Source organism: Pelecanus crispus, chromosome 19 (assembly GCF_030463565.1).
Source record: "Pelecanus crispus isolate bPelCri1 chromosome 19, bPelCri1.pri, whole genome shotgun sequence".
NCBI lineage: Eukaryota > Metazoa > Chordata > Aves > Pelecaniformes > Pelecanidae > Pelecanus > Pelecanus crispus.
In genome coordinates this window covers 469,768-495,909 of record NC_134661.1, presented here as the reverse complement: position 1 = coordinate 495,909, position 26,142 = coordinate 469,768, and the positions used below count along the sequence as shown (strand labels likewise).

The 26,142-nt window shown below is 50.8% G+C and overlaps 1 protein-coding gene across 7 annotated transcripts; it reads right to left on the bottom strand.

The window, feature by feature from the left end:
• Positions 1-1,296: 1,296 nt before the first annotated feature.
• MSANTD2 (Myb/SANT DNA binding domain containing 2) lies at positions 1,297-24,879 on the bottom strand. Of its 7 annotated transcripts, none has more exons than XM_075723146.1 (5): positions 24,370-24,879; positions 12,770-12,814; positions 11,859-12,117; positions 10,008-10,068; positions 1,297-2,988 (listed from the first exon to the last, which is right to left on the bottom strand). In XM_075723146.1, exons 1-5 carry the CDS (start codon positions 24,877-24,879, stop codon positions 2,136-2,138), a joined length of 1,728 nt encoding a protein of 575 aa, XP_075579261.1. In that variant the 3' UTR covers positions 1,297-2,135. The 7 variants fall into 7 exon arrangements, 4 of the variants coding, with proteins under 4 accessions (XP_075579261.1, XP_075579264.1, XP_075579262.1 ...); XM_075723149.1 differs by lacking the exon at positions 24,370-24,879 and adding an exon at positions 14,883-14,908; XM_075723147.1 differs by lacking the exon at positions 12,770-12,814.
• Between the last annotated feature and the right edge of the window lie 1,263 nt (positions 24,880-26,142).

Genomic DNA, 26,142 nt, shown 5'->3' with positions numbered 1-26,142 from the left:
TCCCACCCCCAGCCCCCCCCCCCGCCCGGGGGGGGGTGGTGGTGGAGTCCAAACCACCCCCCCCCCCCCGCTGCGAACACCATCCACGCACCAAAATTTGCGATGATTTATTAATTATTGGGGTTATTGCTAATTAATTATGATATTAGGGTTATAAAGGCAATGGGGCACCCCAATGGCACCCCCCCGGGGGGCACAGGGACCCCTAAACCCTCCCCAACCACATCCCCCACCCCCACCCACACCAGATCCCCTCCAGCATCCCGCAACGCTCCCGGGGGCCGTCGGATAAACCCATTAATCCTTAAAAACAAATTAAAAAAAACAAATTAAAAAAAATCCCCCCAAAAGGACTTTTTTGACCAAGCTCCCTGATTTTAGGGAGTCCGGGGATGGATCCTTCCCAGCTGGGTCGAGGTTATCCTGGTCCTCGATCTGAGCGGGGTCAGACTTGAAGCACGAGAGATTAGACGCCAGCGGAGGAGGAGGAGGAGGAGGAGGAGGAAGGGGGGGAATTAATCCCTTCGCGCCCTCATCTCCCCCGCACATCCAGCCTGGCCACCACCGGGATCGCAGGATCCGGCCTCACGGAGTGAGGGGGGGGATCGACCCGGCCAGATCCCACTGGGATCTCAACCTTTTCCCTGCCGGCATCTGCCTGCAATCTCACCTCCTGCTCCACCCGATGCTTCCCTCTCAGCTCCTGGCAGAGGTTTTTTGGGGCGAGGCACCCTATTTAGAGCACTGGGAGCCGGGGAGCGACCTCCTCCTCTTCCTCTCTCTGCCATCTCAGGGCTCAACCGCATCCGAAGGCGACGCCAAGCTCCAGCCGGGAAGCGGTCTTCACGGTTTTAAAGATTTCGGGCATCTCTGTGGGGAAGGACACGGGCTCCAGCTCCAATAAAATAAAGAAATTAAACATCTCTCGCCATAATGACCCCCGGAACGAAGCCCCAGTGGAAATATCCCGGGAGAAGAAACCTTCGCGTCCCCGCAAAATTCCCCCCCGAAGAGGAGGAGAAAGACATTTGCCGAAGCCCGGACGTGTTTGCTTGATTTTATTAGGACCGACACATTCATCGTATGTCACAACTTCACCGATCGATGAGCTTTTGAAAATTAAAAAAAACAAAACAAAACAAAACCAAAACCGAAACCGCCAGCGCCAGCCAGCGAGATAATGGGGCTTACACAGTAACACGTCTGAAAAAGGCATTAAATGCGTCCTCCCCCGTCCCCGTGTCCCCCCCATCCCTGTGTCCCCCCCCCCAAAACCCCTTTCCCCATTCTCACAGCTTTGATTGTATCCATAAGCATGGTTTGACAAAAAAAAAAAAAAAAAAAAGAAAAAAAAAAAAAAAAAAGAAAGACATTTCCCAGCTGCCAGGTTATTCTCACAAAGAGGCTAACTAGAACTCCAAAAAACCAAACAAAACAAAAACCAAAACAAACCCCCAAATAAAAAGGAAAATAAAAAGGCCAGGAATTATTTTAATGTTAAAAAATAAAATAAAATAAAAGCGGATATGGCAACGCTACTAGTAAAGTGGAATACATCACAGAAACCAAAGTCTTTTTGCAGGCAACACTGTTCGGAAAGAGGAGAACACTCGACGGGTGAAAAAAGTGAAGTTCTAAATTATATACAATAGTATCTAAGGGTGGCTTTGAAAAACAGTCTCCTTTAACATGATTCAAGGTTTAACTTGCCGTTATCTATTGCTTATTTATTCAGATCCGTAATAACACTTAAGAGAGAGACGGATGCGTAAAAATGAGACACCGTGGAATAAAGAAAAACCAAAAAAACCAGCTTTTCGTATGAAAACGCCACGTGTACGCGCTTGTCCGATGTGGAATGTACCTACAGTCGTTTCACGGGCCGGGGGCTTCTCCTCGCCGCGCCGCTCCCGGTAGGAAAACCGGCCGGTCCGTCCGGCAAGAGAGCCGGGACACGCTCGCTTGCTGGGGCTGAGCTCGTGGAAAGCGCCCTGCAAGCCTCTCGTCACCCCAAAACTCGTTTCCAGGCGGAAAAAGTCCGACTTGCCCGGCTGTGAACGGACAGGATCCGAAAGCGTCTGGTAGCGAGATGGAAAAAAGGGGCAGCAAGCCCTAATCCTTATGAAGGACGAGACTCAGTTGTTAAATTTTAAGGGGTATCCGATGGCTTTTTCCAGGCACTCTACCAAAGAGCCGGCGGACAGAAAATCCCTCTCCACTTCCACAAATTTGATGTAGATGGATTTGGGCGACACGCCAGGCTCTACGACGCAGTTCTGAGATAAAAAGGCGTTGATCCCGACCCAATCTTTGCTGAAGGTTTTGGTGTTTGCCTGAAAGTGTAAAAACAGGCACTGCTGGAGAGTCCGGACCTCGGCGATGCCGAGGTAACAGTAGATAATCCGGGCGGATTCCATGTCCACCCGGAGGGAGGCTTGCGGCGAAGGGACCTCCAGCTCCCCTTGAGTCTCATTGCCGGGATCGGGCCCCCGGTGCTCGGCGAGAGGGGAGGGGGGTTTCTCGTGGCACTCTTCGTAACCAATGGCGTACAAGCCGGGGCTTTTGGGGATCCCTCCCGGTAATAAATACTGAACGACGTTTCCTCCGGTGGGTTTGGAGTGAGCGATGGGTATCCAGTCGATCTCCATGTGCAGCTCGAGGCATCTGGCTTCGCTGATGGTGATCTCCAGGAATTTGTAATAAACATTTTTCCAGTTCATTTTCTGCACTCTGGTCATGATCACCCGACCCTCCGGTTTTTCCGAGTTGAAATATTCCCGGAGCCGCTTGCCGAGGGGTACCTGCGAGCTGATCTCCGCATAGTGGTAGCGAATATCCTCCTTCCAGCGGGTGTTGTAACCGATGCCAAAAATGGCCAGTTTGTTAGAAAGATGTAGCCTGGAGAAGTCCGTCCAGCTCTGAAACAGCTCCCACTTCAACTGGACCGACTCCAAGATCTGCATAATGTTCTGCATGACGTCGCGCTTCCTGGAAATTAAAAAACACGGAGAGAAGGGTAAAGGCATCAGTAAACTGAAGCTGCAAAAGCATCCCGGCAAACACGCCGACCTTCCGAAAAATATTAATCCCTTTCAGCTTTCTCGACTGCTTTTTAGGCAGCGGTATTTTGTTACTGTATACGTCCTATACGGCTAGGTGAGTTTATGGATTTTAACACCATGCTGATGGGTTTTTTAATTAATCTCCGCAAAACCAGAGAGAAACCCAACCCAGACTCCTTCCAGCATCTCAGGCAAACTACAACCTCTGCTGGAAACGAGCTTTCACGCAAAAAGTTCTGCCGGAGATAACGCGGTAAAGACAACGAGAGCTGATAAATCCCCCAAGTTCAGCTTCCAAGAAAGATTTCCACTCTTACCAACTCCCCAAAAACCACGTGGTTGGAAATGTCCTGCTCCCACCTGAGCTGCTCCAAAGTGATTGCAAGCAAACGTCTCTCTGGTGCCACTACATAAACGCACACTCAGTTACCGGGTTATTCTTTATAGCCCTGCATCCCCACTGGCACGCGATCCGTCGCAGACAACCGGATCTGCGTCCCTCCTTGGCCACCGCCACTCAAAACGCTTCCACCTCGTCGTTACTCCAAAATTAACGCGAGGGAACGGGGCTGGAATTGTAAACAAACACAAAGCAAGCGCCAAGCCGCTCCAAAAGGCTCCGTCCCGCTGCTGGATGAGAAACATGGCTCAAGGGACTGACCCCGCGGAGCAGAAGATGCCGGTGAAGACGACCGGCGCCCAGACATGACCAATGCCGCAACCCGCCGCGCGATGGATGGCAGAAATCCCTCCGGCTATCCGATAAGGAAATCCCCGTGTTTCCAAAGATTTCTGCTGCCGGTAACGACGCCGGCATCAAAGCGAGTTACTATGGAGGGATTTACGCTTTGCTGAACGATCAGGAGAGAGCATTCGCGTGCGCCTGAAGCAAGCTGGAACGGCTTCCTCCAGGATGAATGAGACACTTAAGGCGTAATTAGCTCGTAGGGAGAACTACTCATTTTAGGAGTTATTGTCCTATAATCAAAGCTGCAGGAAGATAATGCGACGCGTTCGGCAACGGAGAAATCTCCCTAGGCCCAACAAATGGCATTTAAAAGCACGCTCCACGCAACTCTCCTCCCTCTTATCATTTGCGCTGCACCTGTAAAGCTGAACCGTGACCGCACGGGGGTCACCACATCCCCAAGAGATCTTTCCTCTTCCAGGGATTCCTCCTCCTCTCCTTTTCTCCCCCAGGAGACCGCACGGCATCTTTAGTTCCTGCTCCAAGCGACACCACTTTTCTTCCGCGGGGCACACATGAATTTCCTTCCTCTTGTGGGCTCCTTTGCCGCGTTCGTGAAGATGACTTAAACTCCCTAAAAACCCCAGCCTTTCCCAACAGCTCCCCGACGGGGTTAGAGCAGGAGACTGGCGAGGGACATGAAGGTCTTTAAGCAAGAGCAGATACGACACCCACAAACCGCACAAGGATACGCCCGGGGTTGAGACTCCGGCAGTTGCATTTCTGCCCAATAAATCCCCAAGAGATCAGAAGGGCTCTTTTTCCATCATATTCATATAAGGGTTCAAAAGAAAAAAGGTTTGGGAGCTGCAGAGTGCCTCACAGCCTCTCAGGTCAAAAAGGCCGCTTTTACAGGCGCACACGTAGCGCACATGATTTTGGGAAGGTTCACCAAGCGCTGGCTGTCCTTTAGGCGATCTGGTGCAGGCTGAAGGCACTGGCCCTGGCACCACAGCGCTCCGTCTCGAGGAGTCGGCGTGCACCAGCTCTGCAAACCTCGGGTGGGGTGTCATAGAATTGTAGAGTCGTTTAGGTTGGAAAAGACCTTTAAGATCATCCAGTCCAACCATTAACCTACACTACCAAGTCCACACTAAAGCAGTCAAGGGTAGACTAGACTGAACCATGTCCCCAAGTGCCACCTCTGCCCGTTTTTTGAACACTTCCAGGGATGGGGACTCCACCACCTCTCTGGGCAGCCTGTTCCAATGCTTGACCACCCTTTCTGTAAAGAAATTTTTCCTAATATCCAATCTAAATCTCCCCTGTCGCAGCTTAAGCCCATTTTCTCTCATCCTATCGCTAACTACTTGGGAGAAGAGCCCAACACCCCCCTCCCTGCCCCCTCCTTTCAGGCAGTTGTAGAGAGCGATGAGGTCTCCCCTCAGCCTCCTCTTCTCCAGGCTGAACACCCCCAGCTCCCTCAGCCGCTCCCCACCAGCCCTGTGCTCCAGACCCTGCCCCAGCTCCGCTGCCCTTCTCTGGACACGCTCCAGCACCCCAATGTCCTTTCTGTAGTGAGGGGCCCAAAACTGGACACAGCATTCCAGGTGCGGCCTCACCAGCGCCGAGCACAGGGGCACAATCACCTCCCTGCTCCTGCTGGCCACACGATTCCTGATACAAGCCAGGATGCTGTTGGCCTTCTTGGCCACCTGGGCACACTGCTGGCTCATGTTCAGCCGCTGTCGACCAACACCCCCAGGTCCTTTTCGGCCAGGCAGCTTTCCAGCCACTCTTCCCCAAACCTGTAGCGCTGCATGGGGTTGTTGTGACCCAAGTGCAGGACCCGGCACTTGGCCTTGTTGAATCTCATACAGCTGGCCTTGGCCCATCGGCCCAGCCTGTCCAGGTCCCTCTGCAGGGCCATCCTGCCCTCCAGCTGATCGACACTCCCACCCAGTTTGGTGTCATCTGCAAACTTACTGAGGGTGCACTCAATCCCCTCACCCAGATCATCGATAAAGATATTAAACAAGGCTGTGGCCAAGCCCCCCGAGACCAGGTCCGAGCAGTCCAGGCTGAGATTGCTCGCTCCTCACGGCGACGGGAGCGACCGCATCCATCGGCACGCTGCCCATCTTCACTATCTAGCAGCAGCGGCAACCATGCCAGAAGATTTCTGGATAGACCCTAAAAGGCATTTTGGCAAGCGCGTCCCCGCCACGATCAGCGCGTAACTGAGCTTCTAGAGCACCAAGGAGGGGACCTCCTTGGCAAGCGGAGCTGTGTTTGAGCCAGGGAATTTAAAAAAAAAAAAAAAAACAAAACGCCTGTTGCATCGTCAGCAAACTCCTGTTTCTTATTTTAAGTTCCTTCTGAGGAGTCATTTCCACTTTCCCCTGTCCTAGCAGCAAAGGAGAAGGCAAGGAGAGAAACACCGCGCCAGAAAAATGCGTGTTTACCCCAAATCTGTTCATATTTACACACAAACACTGCAGCAATACTGAACCCTTTCAAAGCTACTGCCCCAACGCTTCTTCAAGTGCCAAGCAGCGCAGCACCGCTATGCTCGGAAAATGCCTTTTTTTAGATTTTTGGAAGTGGAAATTCACCTTCTGGGGACAAGACAGACGAGGGGACCAGACAGGCAAGGGGACACGGTAAGGGCTGGCTCGGCGCAGGGCTGTTTGGTAGCACGGAGCCTGCGTTTCACCGCTGTTACACACTCATTCGCCTCAAGACAGACAGCTGAACTCCATTTAAAGAAAGCAGTCCCATCCAAACCCAGAGACAGGAGAAAGCAGCGTGGGTAGATTTTCATTCAACAGCAGAGGAACAGAGCTAAGAACCAAAAAAAAAAAAAAAAAGCCCCCACCTTTATTAATTACACTATAAATAATCTCGCTAAGTTTAGTTCAGCGCAAAATAGAGCTGAAGCTCTGGTGAAAAAAAAAAAAAAAATTAGTCACTCATCAAACTGCTCCTGCTGGGAAGAAGAATAATTTCACTAGAGATGATCTCCGGCAGCACCTCGGGTATGGGAGGGAAGGGCTTTCCATGGAGGGAATCCATCACTTCGAGTGCAGAGGAAGCAACAAGGGAAAAAAGAAATTTTAAAAAGCTCTGCTTTTTGGTTTTAGCGTCTCCTCTTCCCGCTTACACCAGGACCCGACGGCTTGGCAGCCGCCCCGCTGCGCTTCGCCTTCCCAGGCTCTATCCGGCATCTCCGCGACTCGGCCAAGCAGAAGTATAAGCAGCAAGAGTCAAATTGTTACTCTTATTTATTTTTCAGTAGAAAAATCTGAGCTAGCAGAGGGTTTACCCTGCGTCAGCGCCGTGTGTTACACAGCAATCTCATTTTTCATCTGCAGAAGGTGCCCAAGAGCTGGATTTCACCCTGTCACCAAACCACGACCTCCATGCTGGAGACTGGCCATCTGCATTTCTTTCCCCTCGGAAGCCTTTGCAATTCAAATGAGGAAAGACTTGAGACAAGACGTGGTGCAAATGAGTTCTAAGGCGCTGTTTCCAAACAAAAACAGACTTCAAAGAGGCTGAAACAGCTGGTTTCAGTGAAGGACCCAGCTCCCCAAGCTTCTTCTAGTTCATCTTCACAAAGCCCGCAGTGAATGAAACCGCTCCTCAAGTAAATTTAAAATACAGAACAGAGTCTTAAGTAGCTTTTCACTTTTCAAAACAGTTTATTTGGAGGCAGCAGCGTGCCAAGGGGATGCAACAGCAGAGCCGACGCGGGGAAGGAGAATCCAGCTGATGGAGCACGGGACGCGGACACTGCTCACCTATTGCTCTTCGCTTCCTACACCGCCAAAAATAAGGCAACCCAGGAAATACGGGAAGTCCTTATATGTCTTTGGAGGCCAGTTATTTACTACCTGCAGCTCAAAGAGGCAGCGCTGTCCGTGCTAACGTGCCGTGCAGATTGCTTAGAGATACAACGCCTTAGTTTGTCGGTGCACGATCAGGTCTCGGCGCTGGCCGGAGCGGCTGAGCCCCTCACAGGCAGCAGGAGCAAAGCCAGCTCCCTCCCTTTCTGCAGGTTTGCGCTCAGCTGATAGCGACAGCAGATTCGCATGTGCGTGTTTTATCAGGAAAAGAAGAGCCAGAATAAATTTCAGTGCTCAGAGCTCAGCGATAAGTTTCCTTATCCGCCTCTTAGCGGCATTCCGCCACTCTCTCCGCTAGGAAAGTAATGTCACGTCCGCTCTTGTGGTTTTCTGCGAGCTGCTTAGCTCCAAAAAACCCTTCCAAAAATCCTTCCAAAATCCCAGGGGAGGGAAAGGGATAAGCGAAGATAAGATTTTTAGCAATTCACATGCGTATAGTCCGGCACTGCCACACTGTAATTTCTCCATGTCAAAAAAAAAAAAAAAAAAAAAATTGCAGCACACAGTTCAGCAAAGAATTTGAAGGCACCGCCACTCCCTCCCATTTTATTATTTCTGCTGAAAATCTGACCAAGAAGGCAGATGAACTGAAGCCCTAGCTTCTTTGAAGTAAGTTCTACGTATTTTAAAATGCTGGCCAAAGAAGTGAAAAAGTTTGGCACCTGTTTATTGTCTGGGGCTTTTAAGAACAGATGCAATTCCATTTTCTGAAGATAATAAATACCCAGCTTATCTTCGTACCAGCCACGCTTCTCCTGACTGCTTTTAATCTACTGAGTCAGAATTTAAAAGTTCCTTGCTCTCACAGTGGGAGGAAAAAAAAGTAATTTTCAGCAAATTGGTGTTGAAAGATCTTTTGTGCTTATCACCTGCATGCTTCACAAAGTGCCTGAGAGCTCAGAGTCTTCTGTGCATTTTAGAGGAACTTGAGGGGAAAAAAATGACCACAAAACTCTGAAAAGTCTAATCTACCAAGTCTAATCCAGCCATCCCTCTATACAACAAAACCTGGAAGAGAAGATTCAGGCAGTCTGAGCCTCCACCTCGGAAAATTCAGGATTATTTTCTACACAATTCCCTAAAGCACGCCTTGAAAGGTAAAATTATCCCAGAGCAGTCCTAAGAAACTGCTCAAAGAGGCGATAATAATGTTTACACTGAAAACAGTTATTTTTCTCCCGAGTCACTAAACTGAATTTGCTCCACGTTATGAACAAAGTCACCTTCGGGTACCATGAAAACCCATCCGAAGTGAGGAGTTTGACGAAGCTAGGCCATTGCAATGGAAGAGGTTCTTTTTTTCTTATTTTTATTTTTTTAGGTTTTGGAGGATTTTTTTTCATTTAGTTACAGCAAAAAGCCTCTGTTGTATTACTAACCAGGGACACTACGTTAACATATACGGTGCCGATGACTTCCAACCCTACAGAAGCTCGTTTGCCAGCGTAGGAAATCCCAGACTGACTTCAGATGACACTACAAGCTACTGGCAGGAGAGCTCGCGCGTGGAACCCACCCAGAAGGGTCTGCGAGCCAATTTGCGATGGCTCGCTCCCGTGGCGGACAGACCTACAACCACCCCGTGGGGTTTAAAACCCTAAAGGGCGGAAGAAAGTAGCCCTGGTCTGCGTAAATACGGCACTATTCCTTTTTCAAAACACTCGGTGTTATTGTTGGCGAGGCCAGGGAGATTCACATGCTCAAAGCATTCAAAATGCTCTGATATTTGTCAGATTAAACCGATCCAAAAGGTTACAAGTCAGCTCTGGAAAGTTATAAAAATAAAATTTAAAAAAAAAAAAAAATCACAAGCTTTGGCATGCCTCCCCACCAAGGAGGGGAAATGCGTGAACTTTTCTTGCAAGCATTACTCACACCAAGCCAACAGTAAACTACTACCGGGGCGCTGGGTCCCTCTTCTCACTCTTTCTTTCCTCCGCTCCTTCTATACTCTTTCCTTACGTCCAAAGGGGCAAACTTCAGGCAGATGGAAAAAACCCCCCAGATTACAAATAGATCCAAGAGTTTGGCCTCGCGTCACGATACCCGCAGCCTGCCCACACACGTCCCTAATGAATCTGATGTGCATTTTATCCACATTTTAAGTCCTCGCATTCATGTAGTAAGTCTTGTTTCGTTTGTTGAATGATGAAGCCAAGAAGAGACAGAGTTGTGAAGCTTTTCAGATGTTCTGAGGTAACTGGAATAATGCATAAAGCAGATTCAACTGTATGAATAGTCTTGCACAATGTATTTATAATTATAATCAGAAGTTTCAAATATCCTCCCCTCCTGCACAACATCTCCAGGGAAATACATTCCAGGGTAAAACATTCATAAATTACTTACTGCGTGTCTTCTGAAGATTCCTGTTTTATCTTTAATGTTCTTTTTGTGGTAGGCATTTCATCTGAAAGGTAAAATTCCAACATGTAATTATATTTTAAATAATGTTCCTGGGGCTTTTTTTTTTTTTTTCCAAAGACTGAAATTAAAAAAATAAATTAAAAAAAAAAAAATCAAAGTTGTTTCCTAAGCCAGGCAGTCCACTAAGTTCTGCACGAGATGGCTCCAGTTCCTAAATCCTCCGTGAGTATTACTTTTTTTTTTCTTGGAAGTGATGTGACCAGTTAAGATCTGAATTTGTCTCTGCAAGTGCAAAACCTCTGAAGGACAAGACTACAATTCCCACTACTAAAATCACAAATCAATTTAATTGCAAACTACTTTGTTAAAAAAAAAAAGGAAAAAGAAAGAGAAAAGGCTGTTCTGCTTTCAGTGGCACATTTGCAGAGCAAGCACCAGAAGAAATGCATCTGTATTCCATTTAGATGTTGTGTGCTAAGTACTCTTCTCATAACTTCCCTGAACTTTAAGAATATCGTCAGCCCAACGTCTCCGATTCGACTGAAGGAAAATGGTGACAAACCAGGAGACCACAGTTTGACTCACCAGAACGAGTCAAGCTAGACAGAGTTAGCTGTCATTTACATACGTTTTGTAATGTCGTCTTCTCTCCCACATATTTCTGATTTTTAAATCCCCTGGGGAAAAAGTCTGAGAGAACCGGAACGCGGTTAACAGCCAACTTGCAAATTTTAACGTTAAACTGCGATTTAAGCCTCTTTCAAAGCATCCCAACTCATCAGTCCCCTGAACACAGATGCGTACAGATACGTGACTGCATCTCCTCTCCCTCTTTCATCCTATAAAGCACGAGGGGAAAAAATACCTCATCGCACCAAGAGCCTTTATCCGATTCACCTTCTCACTACCGCTTCGCCCGGGTCTCCGCTGCATTTGATCTACTTCAAAGTTTCCGCTGGGAAAATCACCCCCTTGCTCAGGCAAGGGAGGAACACGCGCCCGTAAGATCAGTGGCTCAAGAGATATAAACATAAAGGAACACACTTCTTCACAAAACTGCTCACATCAGCGTGCATTTTCAGTCAAGAATGCGGTGCCTTGCTCCATCTGACAAAGTTCAATAAGCCACAGGCAACAACCAAATCTCCAAATTAATGAATATACTGATTCTTACGCAGAGACACCCATAATTCAGGCAAGAAAGGCACGTGGAGGAGTTCAGTTTAGGTCTCAATCCCGGAGCATGAGCTTGCTTGCTTTTTTTTTATTTTAAAAAAAAAAGGCCACACATCTGGATATATTTATATATTTGAAACAAACATACCAGTTAGGGTATATAGGAAGAAGCAGCGACATTTATAGTCATCAGTATTAACAGCAGCAGTCTGAAGTCCTGTTCGTAATTTAAGTGAGCGGTGTTTGAACGGCAACCCGCGGGCTCAGTTGGTGCCCAAGGACCTGCAAAGCAGGGTACCACCGAAAGGGAAAAATATCTCCCTGATCCCGCAAGGAGAAGGAGAACTGAGCAGGGAAGGAGAGACACGGAACGTCTTGCCACCTCCTCCTCCACTGTTTCTGGCCTCACAGCCCTTCTTCCCTCTTTAAACTCAAGCCCTGATCCTAAAATACTTTGGGAACCACGGTTTGCTTTTGACAATGAACTGGGGAATTTCTTTCCCTTTTCCCCGCAGGGACGTCAGGTGTTTAGCATCTAGAGGACATTATGTCCAAAACATGAAAGTTGGTACGGAGATACGTACGTGTGAGCCAGGTGTGAGCGCACAGCACAGGTAAAATCAGAGGACGGAGACGCGCCAAGATGGGATTTCTTACCCAATTCCTGTTCGCCAGTCTGGTAGCAATGAAGATCCTGACTGTGGTTTCCCCAGTCCTCCTGTGAATATTCCTCCATCGTGCTGCCGTCCGACTCCAGCTCCTGGTACAAGCCGCTGCTGTTGATGAGGACGGGCTGGCAGGGCTGGGAGTCCCATCCTCCCTGCCCAAACACCTGCTCCAGCTGTTCGAACGTGTAGCTGCTTTTCCTCTTCCCCACGCCATGCTCCTTCACACGGCTGTAGCACCTGCGAAGGGTCTAAGACAGAAAAAAACCCCACACGTTAATCAGGCGGCGACGGGTTGGAAGAGCACACATTCACTTGCAAACAGTTACACGGCTGCTAGGCAGAGTTTAGGGTGGGGTTTTTTTGTTGTTTTTTTTTTTTTTTTTTTTTACTTCTGCTGATCAGTATTTGCCCCACGCTCATGAGCTAAATGCAATGCTCCCGAATTAATCTACGCCCGCCGGGAAGCATCGTACGTATCCGACGTTCCCACTGCAGCGATTTAGCGTTAACATCTACGACACACGACAAAGTTGCGTAGCAGCGACAGGTTCGTCAGATTTAACTCGGGTGATTTATTCTCTTCCCCACTTCAAAAAAAAAAAAAAAATCCCCAGATCTGCTATGTAACGTAGCGGGGGAAAACAAAAAAATACCAAGAGACCCCCAGTCAGAGATACCAATGAGCCAAGAAAATGCACACCTACTACGAGGAGGAGAAAGCAGAGCTGGTGTTGTGCCCACAGCTTGGAGAAGGTGAAGCAGGGAGGAGAGGGAAAGGAAAAGAGAAAGAAGAGTCCCCCAAAGCAAAGACGGTCCAACCTTCCTTACTCTGGTAAGAAGACACAAGGTACAAAATGTATATGCCTAAGCTATTTAGCTAGGAAAATATATATTACTTACATATTTTGCATTCCTTACTAACTCACTCTGTCTCTTGTGAAGCTGCTGAAATTTAAAAGAGGTCAAATCAATAATGCTCCAAATTCCCAGACTTCGATATCAAGCATTAAGTAAGAAACAATACTAAGACGGCTCTGTCTAATAAGCCTTTAAAAACACTGCTGAGGCCAGAAGCTCCCATAAAGACAGATGCAAAATCCTGGTCTGCTTTTGGTGATCCCTTTAGCATCCCGCACCGAGGGCCGAGCCGGTGCATCACGTTCGCTGTGCAACAGCGATGAAAAGCTGGGTAAGCCTACGATTTCCATCCACATTTTCCCCCTAATCCGGAGTGACACACCGCTACTTGGGGGTAAAAAACCCAAACAGCTCTTTGTGCACATCCCTCTATGTGGTTTTAATTCTACCACCACTCTGCGTTTGAAAGATAATGATGTGCCCCAGGTTTGCTGAATCTTTTTGGGTTTTGGATTGGTAGAGTGCTAGAAAATGTTTGGGTTTTTTTTTTTATATTAAATTTATTAGATTGCGCAGGTTCTAGCTTGAATGGCAAAGCCAGCTCTGGAGTTCAAAAGAGGCATTAATTTGGGAAGAGCTGGTCCTGTCACCTTCCTTTCTGGAGGAGGACTGTAATAGACTTTCAAGCACACATCATTGCAAAAACCGCTTGGTTTTTCCCCCAAAAGGAACCTTTACATCTCCAGAAAGCTTGAACCTACCTACTGCTCCTCATATACTGGTTTAACAGCATCAGCAGGAAAGGAATACATTTCTAACCAGTTTCCTCCTGATATTCAGAGCCCTGGGGGCAGAAGCAAAACTGCTAAGCAGCAAGTCAGCTTTACCTACCCTGCTGTTTCAAAAAAAAAAAAACAAAAAAAACAAAACCCAAACAACCCCACACACAGAAAGAACAAAAACTAAAAACCCCACAAATACATAAACACACCAATAAGCACCAGAGTTATTCAGTGGTTTAAGGTGGAACCCTTCCCAATTTTGCCTTCACTACCTCTCGGGATAAACGGGCAGACCCTCTTTCAGTGGACACCAGAGAATTTTAAGTTTCTGTCTGCAAGCAGGGTAAAAAACCGCTGGCTACGTCAACCTGGAACCAAAGACCCGGCCAAGAAATCTGTCAATACTCACTGGAAGAAAATTGGGTTCCCTAGGGCTGGGGGTACAGCTAAATTTGGTTCTTAAAATTCAGCAACAAGAACCCCTTGGGAACATCGAGGCAGTTTTAAACAGTCTGGTTTGCCACAAAAAGTGCATTGGAGGATGCATCGCCTCGCTTTTTCACTCCAATTTCTCTCCTTTCAGCTCAAATCACATTGAGTGATACGGGCAAACACTTGGTTCACTCCCAGGCTCTTTCTAAAATCCACCCAAGTCAGATTTTTTGGTATCTATTTCCCAAACCCCAGTTCCTACATCTGCCCCGGCTTATCCATGGGAGTTAACCGCAGATTTAGAGCCTCTAGCTGATTTTATTAGCAGTCTTTAAGCTAAACAAACCGTCTCCAGCGCAGTTAACCAAAAACGTCAATACTCTTGGCCAAGCCCTCTTGGGAACGCCCAACATCCACAGCCACTTGTTCTATTTTAAGCGTGTGCTTCAAACATCTCTCCCTACTGATGGAGTTACTGAGTATCTCACACTGGCTAGTAGCCTGGTAGTAATTAACTATTTCATTCAGGCTGCAAACTGGCTTATCTTACCATGAAAATAAGTTAGCATCTAGTCAATAGAGGCTCATACAAGAATTAAAGGGAGCAACGCAAAAAGGGGGCAAAAATAAATGAGCGATACTCTCATTGCTCGTCACTCTTGCAAGCCAAAAGTACTTTTGAGGTTACTGCCTAGATGCCTCTGGACCTGGCTGCGTGATTCATCTTTTACCTCCGCTTCTGGCAACAGATAATCTCAAATTTGAGTGAGGAGATCTAAAATTTGGTGCTTTCAAAAGCACCAGAAGGCCTGTGGCCAAGCAGCTGGTGGCTCCGTGGTCGTTTCCTGGAGAATCAAGACTCCCGCTAGCTCTTCCTCCCCGGAGGCATTCCCCAGTTTCTCCAACAGGCAGTCCCTACCACTTTTCTAAGTGATGTTCACCTCCAAATAATACGGGGCAGCTCCGTTTCATGGATGCCCACAGGCTTCTGCATGGCAGGGGCGAGGTGGACCAGACCAATGGCTCTCCCTCTGCAGCTGCCCGCACCTCCCGTGATCATTTTCTTCACAGACTCTGGTAAGACCTAAAAAATTGGTTGGACTTCAGGAAATCTCCCCTGAACATCTTATAGCACTCAGCGGTTCAGACACTTTTCTCCCAGCAGGTTATTCTGATTGCCAAGGTTTAAGATCGAGGTTTTTCTTACGCACCTCCTCTATTCCTCCCGGTGTCCAGCTCAACTCCTGCTCCGTGGTTCCTAAAGTGCACATACATATGTTGATACAGATAGACAAGAAACCAGTAAATTTAGGACAAGGAACTGAAAACAGACCTGATAACTGCCCAGTGACTGCACAGACTGGAAGAGACCGAGGCTTTTGCTTATTGTGCTGCAACCACTGCCTGCAATACGAAGACAGATTATCCCCGCTTAATTGATAATTATGAAATCCAAAGGAGGAGATAGTCAAAAAGCTCAACGCGGATTTTCTCACCATTTCTAACTTAGGAGCCCTCACCTCCTGTACAAGCGAAGCCACAGGAGAATCGATCGCTCTGCAGGAACTGCAGCATGACGATCGGAAACACCGGTCAGAAGCGACTCTGAGGGAGGCTGCAGGCACAGTCCTCCTCCCAGCAAAAAAAAAAAAAAAATAAGATGAGGGAGAACCACACCACAGTGAGCTTTTTATGTATAACCCCAGAGATGGTCAACACAAGAAACTCCAGATCCCTGATCCGAGACGTACTCTTACTCAGCGAGATGCTGCAGGCTCTGCAGAGCAGTTAGGTGGCCTACAGGCATGTCCACATTAATCTATTTAAGGCTATTAAATGATAGCAGCTGGCCTAGAAGGGGTCCCGATGGCACAGAGCACCACTTAGCACAACGTTCAGCTCCGAAGACGCTCTTTTACTTAATGGGAGAGAGGAGCTCTTGGCTTTACGTCCTGAATTATCAAATACCTTCCTTCCTCATCGTGCCAGTATACTCACAAGCAACACGAGATGAAACTACACTAAGGCAAAAGACATGGCTTTTGAAGCCTGGAGCGCTTGTAGGGCACGCAGGGATGACTGGCACGGTGAAAGTTCTTGAAATCTTTGTTCCTGAGTTGGATGGTGGGAGCACAAGGAAACAGAACTGTCTACAGAAGTCCGATAGCTCTGCTCAACTTGATAGCTCATGAACTTTCAGGTTAAAAGATGCACACAAGGCAGGAGATCATGAGGCTTACATGGGGTATCGCCACAAGAAGCCCTATTTCTGTGGTCTATCCAGAATAAAAGGACAAGAGCGAGCACTTTAAAGTCTTGAGAGTGCCATACACCACTGCAGAAAGGGAGTTGATGACTTCAGCCTGTCTCCAACACGAGACACCAAGTCGTACCACTCCTCTGCAAAACATGAGCCGCCCCGTGCACGCCCACCCTTAAAACTTTGCCAGTGTGCACTGCAGGAGCTGCCGCGGACCTGTCTGCAAAGGCTCCAGCCCCACAGGTGGCTGCACATCTGCCAGATCACAGCACTCGGGGACACGCCGGCAGTCAAAATAAATCACGCTCTGCGCCGAAGAGCAGAGGCTCAATCGTATCCTGATGTGCCTAAATGCACGGGGACTTCCTGAAGGATTTGGCTCCAGCCCAAAGGTCTCTGGTACGGAACAAGGGAAGCGATGGGGATGTCCCAAGGGTATTAGGGTGGTGAGGGACAACACAGATCGCCTGGTCGAGATAGGAACCAGAGATCTCTTTGGACAATGACTTGGAGAAGCAAAGTCATCCTAGAAGACACAGATAAGGGATGTCGGTCAAGGCAGGTAAGGGCACGTGTTTTTAAGTTGGGTTAGTTAGTCAGAGCTAGAACCTAACAAAAAAAACCACAGCAGATTTTCCACCACTGCCAATTTCTAAATCACAATTCAATACATAAAAAAAAAAAAAGCTCTTGCCTGGACAGGAATTATTTACCAAAGTGCTACAGCCAATTGCAGAGGTCAGCCTAGATGAGGCAGAATTTTGCCAGCGACTGAGAGGGAACGAAGCCGGGGTATAACGAGCTGTGGCCTGGCCGGGCGAGGAAGTCACGCAGCGATACGCGGTGCCGAGAGACGACGAACTTCCCCGCAGCAGCGACGGGCTACACCTTGCATCTCAAAATAGCCACCTGCAAAGATGCTCCATCGGTTGCTGCTGTTAGAGAGCTGAGAATAAAATTATTCATACCCTTCTGAGGGATTTGATGCTAAGCGGGCTAGACACCTAGAGAGAAGAATCTCGGCAGTACTGCCAGCGGAAAGGCAGATGGCTGGGCACCTCCATCTCCTGATGTGCTGAGCTCCTGGTTTAAGACAGCATTGGAGGAAAATAAGAGTTAACTAGTTAGAGTTTGAGTAGGCAGAGCAGCAAAACCCTCTGCCGTGCCCATACCCACCACAGCCAATGGCTTTTGGCTCTGGGAAGGGTGAAGATGGGATGGATGTCTCCTACAGACAGAGCTGGGCTTGCAGAGACACATGAGTAAGGTTCAACCTACTCCTGGCACGACCTGCTCAAAACCAGCGTTTAAAACCCACCTCTACTTCAGAGCAGCGAAGGCCATGCTTGAGTAGACCACCTTGCCTTCAGAAACACGCTCATCCCTAAAAGCAAACTTGAAGTTTCATGCATCCACCGTGATTGGGACAAACATCTTTATGCCACCCACAAAGCCTGCCTTTCAAGGGAAGACCAAAGTGCAGCAGTCAGGACCAAAGAGGTCCGAGATGTACTCAAGAGGTCACAACTCTGCTATCACCAAGCCACGAGAGACTGCACGGACTCAAATCCCCGCTGGTTCTCGCTCTCAAACGAACGAGAGGAGCGAGGCCGCAAGCCCCTCCAGACGACGAAGAGCAGCACAAACCCTCCCTCTCCAAAACAAGCTTCAGCCGAGCGGCAGAAAGCAGCAACGCGGGTGGCACCACGGGGGAAACTTCTCGCGTAGTTCAGAAAGCTAAAAAACTTTATGCACGACACCATCCTAGCAGCGTCTCGTTGCCCATCCTGGGGCCGGGTATCTCTACAGAAAGGTCCATGCCGCTTGCCTTTAGCTGCGTTGGGAAATCTTTATCAGTGGAGAGCAGTACCTAAATCCACGGGAAAAGCTGGAAGTGAAACACCAAAGGTGGCTTTAACTCCAATTTTCACCAGGACCAGCGGTCAAGGGTTGGTAACTGGTGAGACCACAGCAGTCCGCAGAGCGTCACCTGCTTGGCCCCCAAATTTACACACTCAGAAGGACGAAGCGCAGCCGGGAAAAATAATGGAAGCAAACCCACCCCCACACCGGCGCTCGAAGCTGTACACTCTCACACCAGCTTCACTCTGCCGAGCATTTCAGGTGCATCCAGTCACTTCTAAAACAAATAAAAACCCACGATCAACCATCTGACAACCCTGGCATCACCGCCACCGGCACTCTTTCCTGATGTCAAAGCAGCCTCTGCAATAACTGATGCCAACGGGCTGCCCAAAATTTCCACCTGCCTGCATGTGCTGGCTAAGGGCAAGCAATAAAAATCGGAAGGAGGATTTTTAACACCTTCCCAAGTCCTCCATAGTCAAGGAACACAACAGGGAAAAACTGTGTGCTCCCAAACTAAGATTTAACGTTCACAAATCTCCCAAGCTGAGATTTAATGTTAAGTTTAGCAAATTTGTCCTTCTGCAATGAGTTCCTGGCCATCAACTGTTCCTGTCTCAACAGGACAACCTCCTGGCTCGCTCCCAGCTCCCTCTGGGAATCATTTTGCACCCGTTCAATGAGTGGTGGATGGCCCAGGTGCGCCAGAACAACCAGATGAGAATATTATAGACTCACGACACGGCTGCAGAAGCCATTGGACAGTAAAGACACTTGTCCTGCACATGCAAAGCGAGACAGATTCCTACCGGCACGACACCGCTCTGCAAATAACCCGGCTGAAGAGAACGGACGCAGCTGCTCTGCAAGAGGGTTCGCTCCATGTGACGCTCTCCTCCCAGAGATGCTCCTCAGTTGCAGCCCCACAATAATTCCAAGAAGGAGCAAAACAAATAAATCTGTTCTTTGTCACGGAAGAGTTTATTTTTTCCGGCTTAAAAATGTGAACAGAAAGTTGTTCCCACCTACTGGGGTCTGTGAGATCCTCCAGCGAGAAGCTGGGCCGCTGGAGAGGATTCAAGGAACGATAAGAAACGACCCAGCCTGGAAAACCTGGCGCATCTGAACCTATTTAAGCCAAAGAAAGATCCGAAGGCAACCTGTACACCACCTGCACACCTTGCAGCTGGTGGAGCTACCCGCACAAGGACCTGGGCCCGAGACAACAAATACAAGACCAAGATAAAACGCGTTCAAAAGAAATAGAAGGCAAAGCTGTTTTGAAGGTGGACGGTTGGCTGGTTGCTACGAAATGTACCGATGCTCCATCATTTGAGCTCTTCAAATTAAAGACAGCCGCTCTGCTCAACGTTATTGGACCCAACGATGAAATTCTGGGTGAAATCCAATCTCCCGTATCACGCAGGAGGTCAAACTAGATTACAGCGAGCGCCACTTCTGAGATAGTCTAGTTAGCGCAGCTTTTCCTTCCTTAGAAACAACTTCACATAAGATTTAAAAATAGATTGTTTATATCGTAAAGCAGCTAAAACCACAGCCCCATTACAAATAAGCCCCTGTCGTCATCGCTTTACATATAGCTTAAAGCGAGAGAACAGCAGCGTCTGATATTTGCACGTAATTTTTCATTCCTTCCTGTTTCATGTGGCTTTGTGGCATTCGCTTCTCCCCTTTGTGCCTACGTTCTCTATGAGTGTTTAACCACCGTCTTCAAGGTATTTATTTTTCCTTTGAAAAAATAAATTACACGCTTAGCGGACAACCACAACCCAGCAGAAACCTCCAGTCACCCATCTGGGGTGAGATGGAGGTCGCTACGTACAGAAAAAAATCCAACACCAAGGGAGCGGGTTTGTGATCGGCAGTGGGACTCGTGAATTCCTGCAGCCGGGAGTTAGATGTTGGAGCTGCTCCTCTTTGAATAAATGGCTTGGCACTGACTCCGGCGAGAGGCGAACAAATTTCAGCGGCTCTCTCGCAAAATAAAAGCGGAACCCACATTTCTGTGGTAGCTGAAGAAACGACACGTTCAAAATGCCCCCAAATTAATTTTAACAGTCTCCCGCTACTGAATGGCAACATTTAAGGAGGGATTTCTCTCTCTGCTCGAGAAAGGCTCGCTAGCTGCAAGCCCAGACGGTGAATTTCTAGCACCAAAATGCAGCTCAGCCGAGCAAAGCGCTGTCAGGAGAGCGAGCCTTTGATTCTACCTTCGATGAAGAAAGATGCATGCAACAGAAGCAGAAATTCTCTGGCTGATTTAAAAAATGCATAAGATCCGGTGTTGGAAAAAAACACAACTGCAGCACGTTACTTCAAGAACACTCCTTTAAACCAAAACAAGCCTTTAGTGCCTGAAAATTACCCTTGACTCGCACAGCTCTGTGCTGGCCAGCAGCAACTGTAAAACCTGAGCTCCCCTCTTTCCCAGGGCGTCCCCCCACCATTGCAGCCACGCGCAAAGGCTGGAAGAAGATGAAACGATGACGTCCCAGCGTATTACCCGATGGAAAGCGATCTCAAAGGATACATACTGGGTACGTCGGCTTTTGGCCTTCATACAGCTTTCACAGCACAAGGCGATGGCTCATTTTCTGTGGTTAAAAGCACTCGAGATAACAGCTAACCTCCTGCTCTCCGGCTGAAACACCACCGCCGGGCGAAGGGCACAAAATCAGCACGCAAGTCTGGAAAGGGTTTTGGCAAATAATTCCATCACCTGCCTTAAAACACCAGCGCTAAGGTCAAACCTTAAAACCTACAGGCTTGCCACGCGCTGCTGGAGAGAGGTGATGAGTTTTGGGATACGCAAACCAGGCTAAATCCTTGACCGTGAGCAGACTTAGGAAATAGGAGGAGGTCAGGATGAAAAGGATGGGCACTTCAGCGAACGACTCTTTAACGAGAGCTACGTGTCGTAGGGATGGTCAGAATATATTACTAAGCAAGGATGAAGGATATAACAGGATGAGGGAACTACAGAGCACAAGACAGCTTTTCCGGGAACCCGACAGACAGAAACAGAGACGTTTCAATCCCCCTGCAGCTCCCAACTGCCGAACTCACCAATCCACCGACCTCAGGGCCACAAAGTTGGATTCAAGGTCTTTTTCCAAAGGAAGAAACCAGGAAAAGCTGCTGGAACAGTTACGTGTGAATCCCTAAATTTGAAACAGACGCTTCCAGAGTGGCTCAAACCCAACAGCGGTCTTGTTCCCAGCTTGCAGGCCAGCACTGCTTATGTGCAGAAAAGCACATGCAGATGTTAAAGAGACAGACGAAAATCTGAACCGGGACCTTACTTTGCATCCTGTTTGAATTAGGAGAGAATGCATCTATGCGACACAACTGGAAAACTTTCTTCTTTGGAGTTGACTTTTTCCTTTCCAGCCCATTTCTAACTCGCTCTTCAAGATTTGGCAGAGTCCAGGGAAGGCAGGTGTCCTCAAGAAAGCCAATATTGAGTTCTTATCTAAAACGCATTTATAAAATAAGTTGAATCCAACATGTTTTAAGCACGATTTACATTTATAATACATCAGCAAATCCTCCCGCTACGCTCTCTTGATGGGCATTAAGTCAAAGCAAATAAAATCATGGAAATACGGAGCATTACGGATAATAAATGGAAGATGGAGCGCTCCTTCATCACCATCTCCCCGGCTCCGCTTTCAGCTCAGACAGGGAGGGGACTACGAAGTGCCTGTGACCTCCCCTTGTTCCAACAGCGTCTTCAAGTTGTCCTACTTGGTCTTAAAAGTGACTTCGGGCATTGACCACTCCACCCCCAGGAGTGATTTTTGCTCTCAGTCAAGCATGAAAGAGTCGAGCAGCTGATTCTGCCTGGAATTCTACAAAAATCGGGATTTTAAGGTTGGCAGCGGCTACCGCAACTGTCTCGATAATCCCCGAAACAAGGTCAGCTCTTGACGAAGAGTCCGCCCCGACGCAGTGCGCGTTGATGCAGAAACACTGAACAGGTCTGTCAAGAGCTGCTCTTGGGGCCATTGCAAGGTGATAAATATACGCCTCGCGTTCTTTTATCCCCTCTATGCTGTTTGATATGGACGTGATGCGTGGTTTCTTTCAAGCTTGAAAGTTTTGTGGGCAAAGATGTGTTCAAGCACCACTTTTTAAGGGAAAGGGGGAGAAATCCTCCTCTGCAAGAAGCTCACAAACCGCTGGGAGGATGGGATCTTGCAGCAGTCACCAAAATGCCTGCTCTGGCCCCAAAGCAGCCACAACCTGCGACCAGCTCCATCCAAAAATATCGTCTGAAGCTGAACAGCCAGTTCCGGGCTGCTTTAATAGCGAGACTTCTCCTCACAACCCGCTCAGCATCTCCCAGAGCATTAAAGGTCGCAGAACCTGCAGCCAAAATTGGGGTAGCGGTCCTCTACAGCCGCTGCTTAAACTCCCACTGCAACCCGAAACCATCGGAGCCTCGCAGACAGAGCCAAACCGCCTCAAGTAACTTTTGCATCGTGCATCAGCCTCTGGCAAAGCCCAAAGTTTCGCAGAAGAACCAATTTCAGCAACGAGCACCTTGAAAGCTGCTGAGAAAACAAGGGGCTTGAAGAGGTTTTGCGACGCAGCAGTGTTCCTCTCAAAAAATATTTGGATGCGTTCAAGGGAAATAAATCCCTGAGCAGCAAATACACGGAGTCAGCGAGAAGACACGAGGCAAATACATTAAGAAACTAAAACAGCTAGAGGAAGGGGGGTTGCTTTGTTTTGACCACCTACTTTCAGGGACGAAGGCTGCTCTAATTAACAGGGATTGAAGGGCGAGTCTCTTGCTTATTCCTGAGCATCCTCGATACTGCACAATCCCTTATTTCACGTATTTTGCAAATCAAAGGCAGCCTGGGCATACACACCTGGACAATCCCAGCCTGGCGGGGCTGACACAGCTGTATTTAATGGATGAGAAGAGGAACGGAGAAATGAACAGCCTCACTGACGCCTAGCAATAACAAAACATTACTTTTTTTAATCGATTGGCATTCTAAGCGGCTGCATGAGCAGCCTAATTGGTCATGAAAGGGGAAAATAAAAGCCAGAGGGAGCTCGGAGCGTTTAATTCGCCCTTCCAAGCTTCATTCACGTTTATAAATTGAAACCCTGCAGCGACCCCCGCCCCATCCACGGCCCATCCAAATATCTCGCCTTCGTAAAAGCGGGATGCGCGGAGCGGCTGCTTTCAAGCCGGCCACCAAGCCCAGCCTTTCCCTTTTCCCCAGGGAATGATGCAACTGGAAAGATCCCTCTTTAACACCTGCCGCCAGAGGAAACGCAGCCCATCGGGCTGTTTAACGTGCCTCAATTATTAAAGAGGTTTCTGAGAGTGCAGCACGCTCTGGTGCGAGCCGGCGGATGATGCTGTACACTGTAAAGCAGCTCTGAAGCAAAGGAGGGAGCCACGAGTGCGAGGGGGCAACCAGAGCCTGAGCCACCCCTCGTTACTGGGGTAACTGGGAGCCCCCTTTTCCTGGGAGGGGCTTGAGGGAGCCGCTTGTGCCACTCTCTCAGAGCCAGAAGATGCCGGGGAACACACAAGGGGAGCGAGTCAACCCACCCAGGGCCACGGCGCCCACTACGCTCCGGGCCGAAGGAGGCAATGCAGGGGATGCGGTGCCCCAAAAACCCAGGGGAAAAGGATGCTGCCGGAGGCTGTCCATGCGAGGGGACACAAACGGCTGGGACGCTGCGTCCGTCCGTCCCCCCAGCTCAGGGCTGAAGGGTGCTGCCGCAGCCCACCCATGCAGGGGGGAACCAAGTGGCTGAACCCGAAGGATGCAGCGCGCGGGTGCGAAGGATGTCGGAGGGTGAACCCGCAGGACGTGGCGCCCAGCCTGCTCCGGGCCAGGAGATGCCAAGCGGGTGCTGCAGGGAGCCAGGCAGCAGAGCCCAGGGGACGGGGCGCCTCACACCCAGGGGACACCCTCAGCCAGGGCCAAAGCATGCTCCGGAAAACTGCCTGCGTGGGGAGAGCCTGGCAGGGTGATCCCAGGGGATCCAGCGGCCCCGCAGCCCGGGGCGAGGCTGGGCTGAGCCCTGGGGGCACAGGACCCTGCGCCCAGCGCCAAAGGATGCTCTGGAAAACGCCTCGCACGGCGGGGACCCTGCGGGGCGATGCCACGGGCGGGCTGCCCCCCGCCCAAAAGACGCCCCGGGAGGCGGCCCTCCCGCAGGCAGGCGGGCGGCCGAGCCCGGGGACCCCCAGCCCCCCCCCCCGCCCCGCTCCCCGGGGCCCGGCCGCCCGCCCCCCGCAGCGGTACCTTGATGCGCTCCCGGCACTGGGAGGGGGTGCGCTCGTAGCCCAGCTCGGCCAGGGCGCGGGAGACGCGCTCGTACATGGCGGGCCCGGGGGCCTTGCTGCCGAAAACGGTGCCGGCGCCCTCCAGCTGCTGGTACCGCGCCTCCACCAGCCGCTCGTTGCCCCAGACGGCGATCAGCGCGTTGGTTTCCGCCGGCGTCCAGGACATCCCGCGGCAAGCGGCAGCAGCGGCGGCGGCGGCGGCGCCGCCCGGCGAGAAGGAGACGGAGGGCGAGGCCCCGCCGCGGCCCCCCGCCCCGCCGCCGCCGCCGCCCCCCAGCCCGGCCCCGCCGGCCGCCGGCCCCGGCCCCGGGCCGAGGGGGGAGGCGCCGCTGGGGGTGGAGGGGTCGGAGAGGCTGGGGTTGCCGTCGCTCAGCGCTCCCGGCGAGCCCGGCGACAGCACCTCCATCTTGGGGATCTTCAGCGGCGGCTCGGCGGCCGGGAGCTGCGAGGAGCCGCAGGACGCCGCCATATTGGAGATGCCGGACCGAGCGGGCGGAAGTGACGGGGGACTCCCCCGGCGGGAGGGACTTCCGGCAGCCCCGAGGCGGGGGGGCGGGGGCTGCGGCGGGGGCGTGGTCGCGGAGGGGGCGTGGCCACAGTCCGGGGAGGGCGGCTGCGGGGGCGTGGCTCGCGCGAAGGGGGCGTGGCTCACAGCGGAGGGGGCGTGGCTCACCGCGAAGGGGCGTGTTCAAGGCTGTAGGGGCGGGGCGTGTGGCTAGGGGGTGTGGCCATGATGAGGTGGGCGTGACCAAGGGCGTGTCCAGATGGGCGTGGCTTGGCAGAAGGAGGCGTGGCCAGGGCTGGGGCACGGGGTGGGGTGGGGGCTGCGTTGTAAGGGTGAGGGCACGGGCAGGGGGCGGGGCTGCTGGAGGGGGCGTGGCTCCGAGAGTGGGCGTGGCTGCGGGACCCCATAGGGGCGGAGCCCCCATAGAGCCCGCAGGGACCCGGAGCCCCCGGGCGTGGGGGTGCTGTGGGGCAGAGAGCCCCTGGGGACGGGACCCCAAACCCGGCTGGGCTGAGGGTGCCCCAGGGCTGAGCACCCCGAACCCCGGGCTGGGCACCCCCAAACCCCGGGGCTGGGCACCCCGAACACAGGGGCTGAGCACCCCAAACCCCGGGGCTGGGCACCCCCAAACCCCGGGGCTGGGCACCCCAAACACAGGGGCTGAGCACCCCGAACCCCGGCCTGGGCACCCCCAAACCACGGGGCTGGGCACCCCGAACCCTGCGGCTGGGCACCCCCAAACCTCGGGGCTGGGTACCCCGAACCCTGGGGCTGGGCACCCTGAAACACAGGGGCTGAGCACCCCGAACACAGGGGCTGAGCACCCCAAAACCCTGTGCCTGAGTACCCCAAATACAGGGACTGAGCACCCCAAACCCCGGGACTGACCACCCAAACCCCGGGGCTGAGCACCCCCAAACCCTCGGGCTCAGCACCCCTGAACACAGGGACTGAGCACCCAAAACCCTGGGGCTGAGCACCCCAAATACAGGGGCTGAGCACCCCAAAACACTGCGGCTGAGCACCCAAAACCCCGGGGCTGGGCACCCCCAAACTGCAGGGCTGAGCACCCCAAAGCCCTGGGGCTGAGCACCCACCATATACAGGGGCTGAGGACCCCCAAACTGCGGGGCTAAGCACCCCCAGAGGGACTGAGCACCCCAAACCCCGGGGCTGAGCACCCCAAACCCTGTGCCTGAGCACCCCCAAACACAGGGACTGAGCACC

Bases quoted from the DNA above. Each gene is read 5' to 3' on its own strand.
- MSANTD2 (XM_075723146.1), bottom strand. From the start codon at position 24,879: ATGGCGGCGTCCTGCGGCTCCTCGCAGCTCCCGGCCGCCGAGCCGCCG. The intron at 12,815-24,369 runs GTACCGCTGCGG...TTTAAATTTCAG, and splicing joins AGTGCCGGGAGCGCATCAAG to CAGCTTCACAAGAGACAGAG. The intron at 10,069-11,858 runs GTAAGAAATCCC...TTTACCTTTCAG, and splicing joins GACTGGCGAACAGGAATTGG to ATGAAATGCCTACCACAAAA.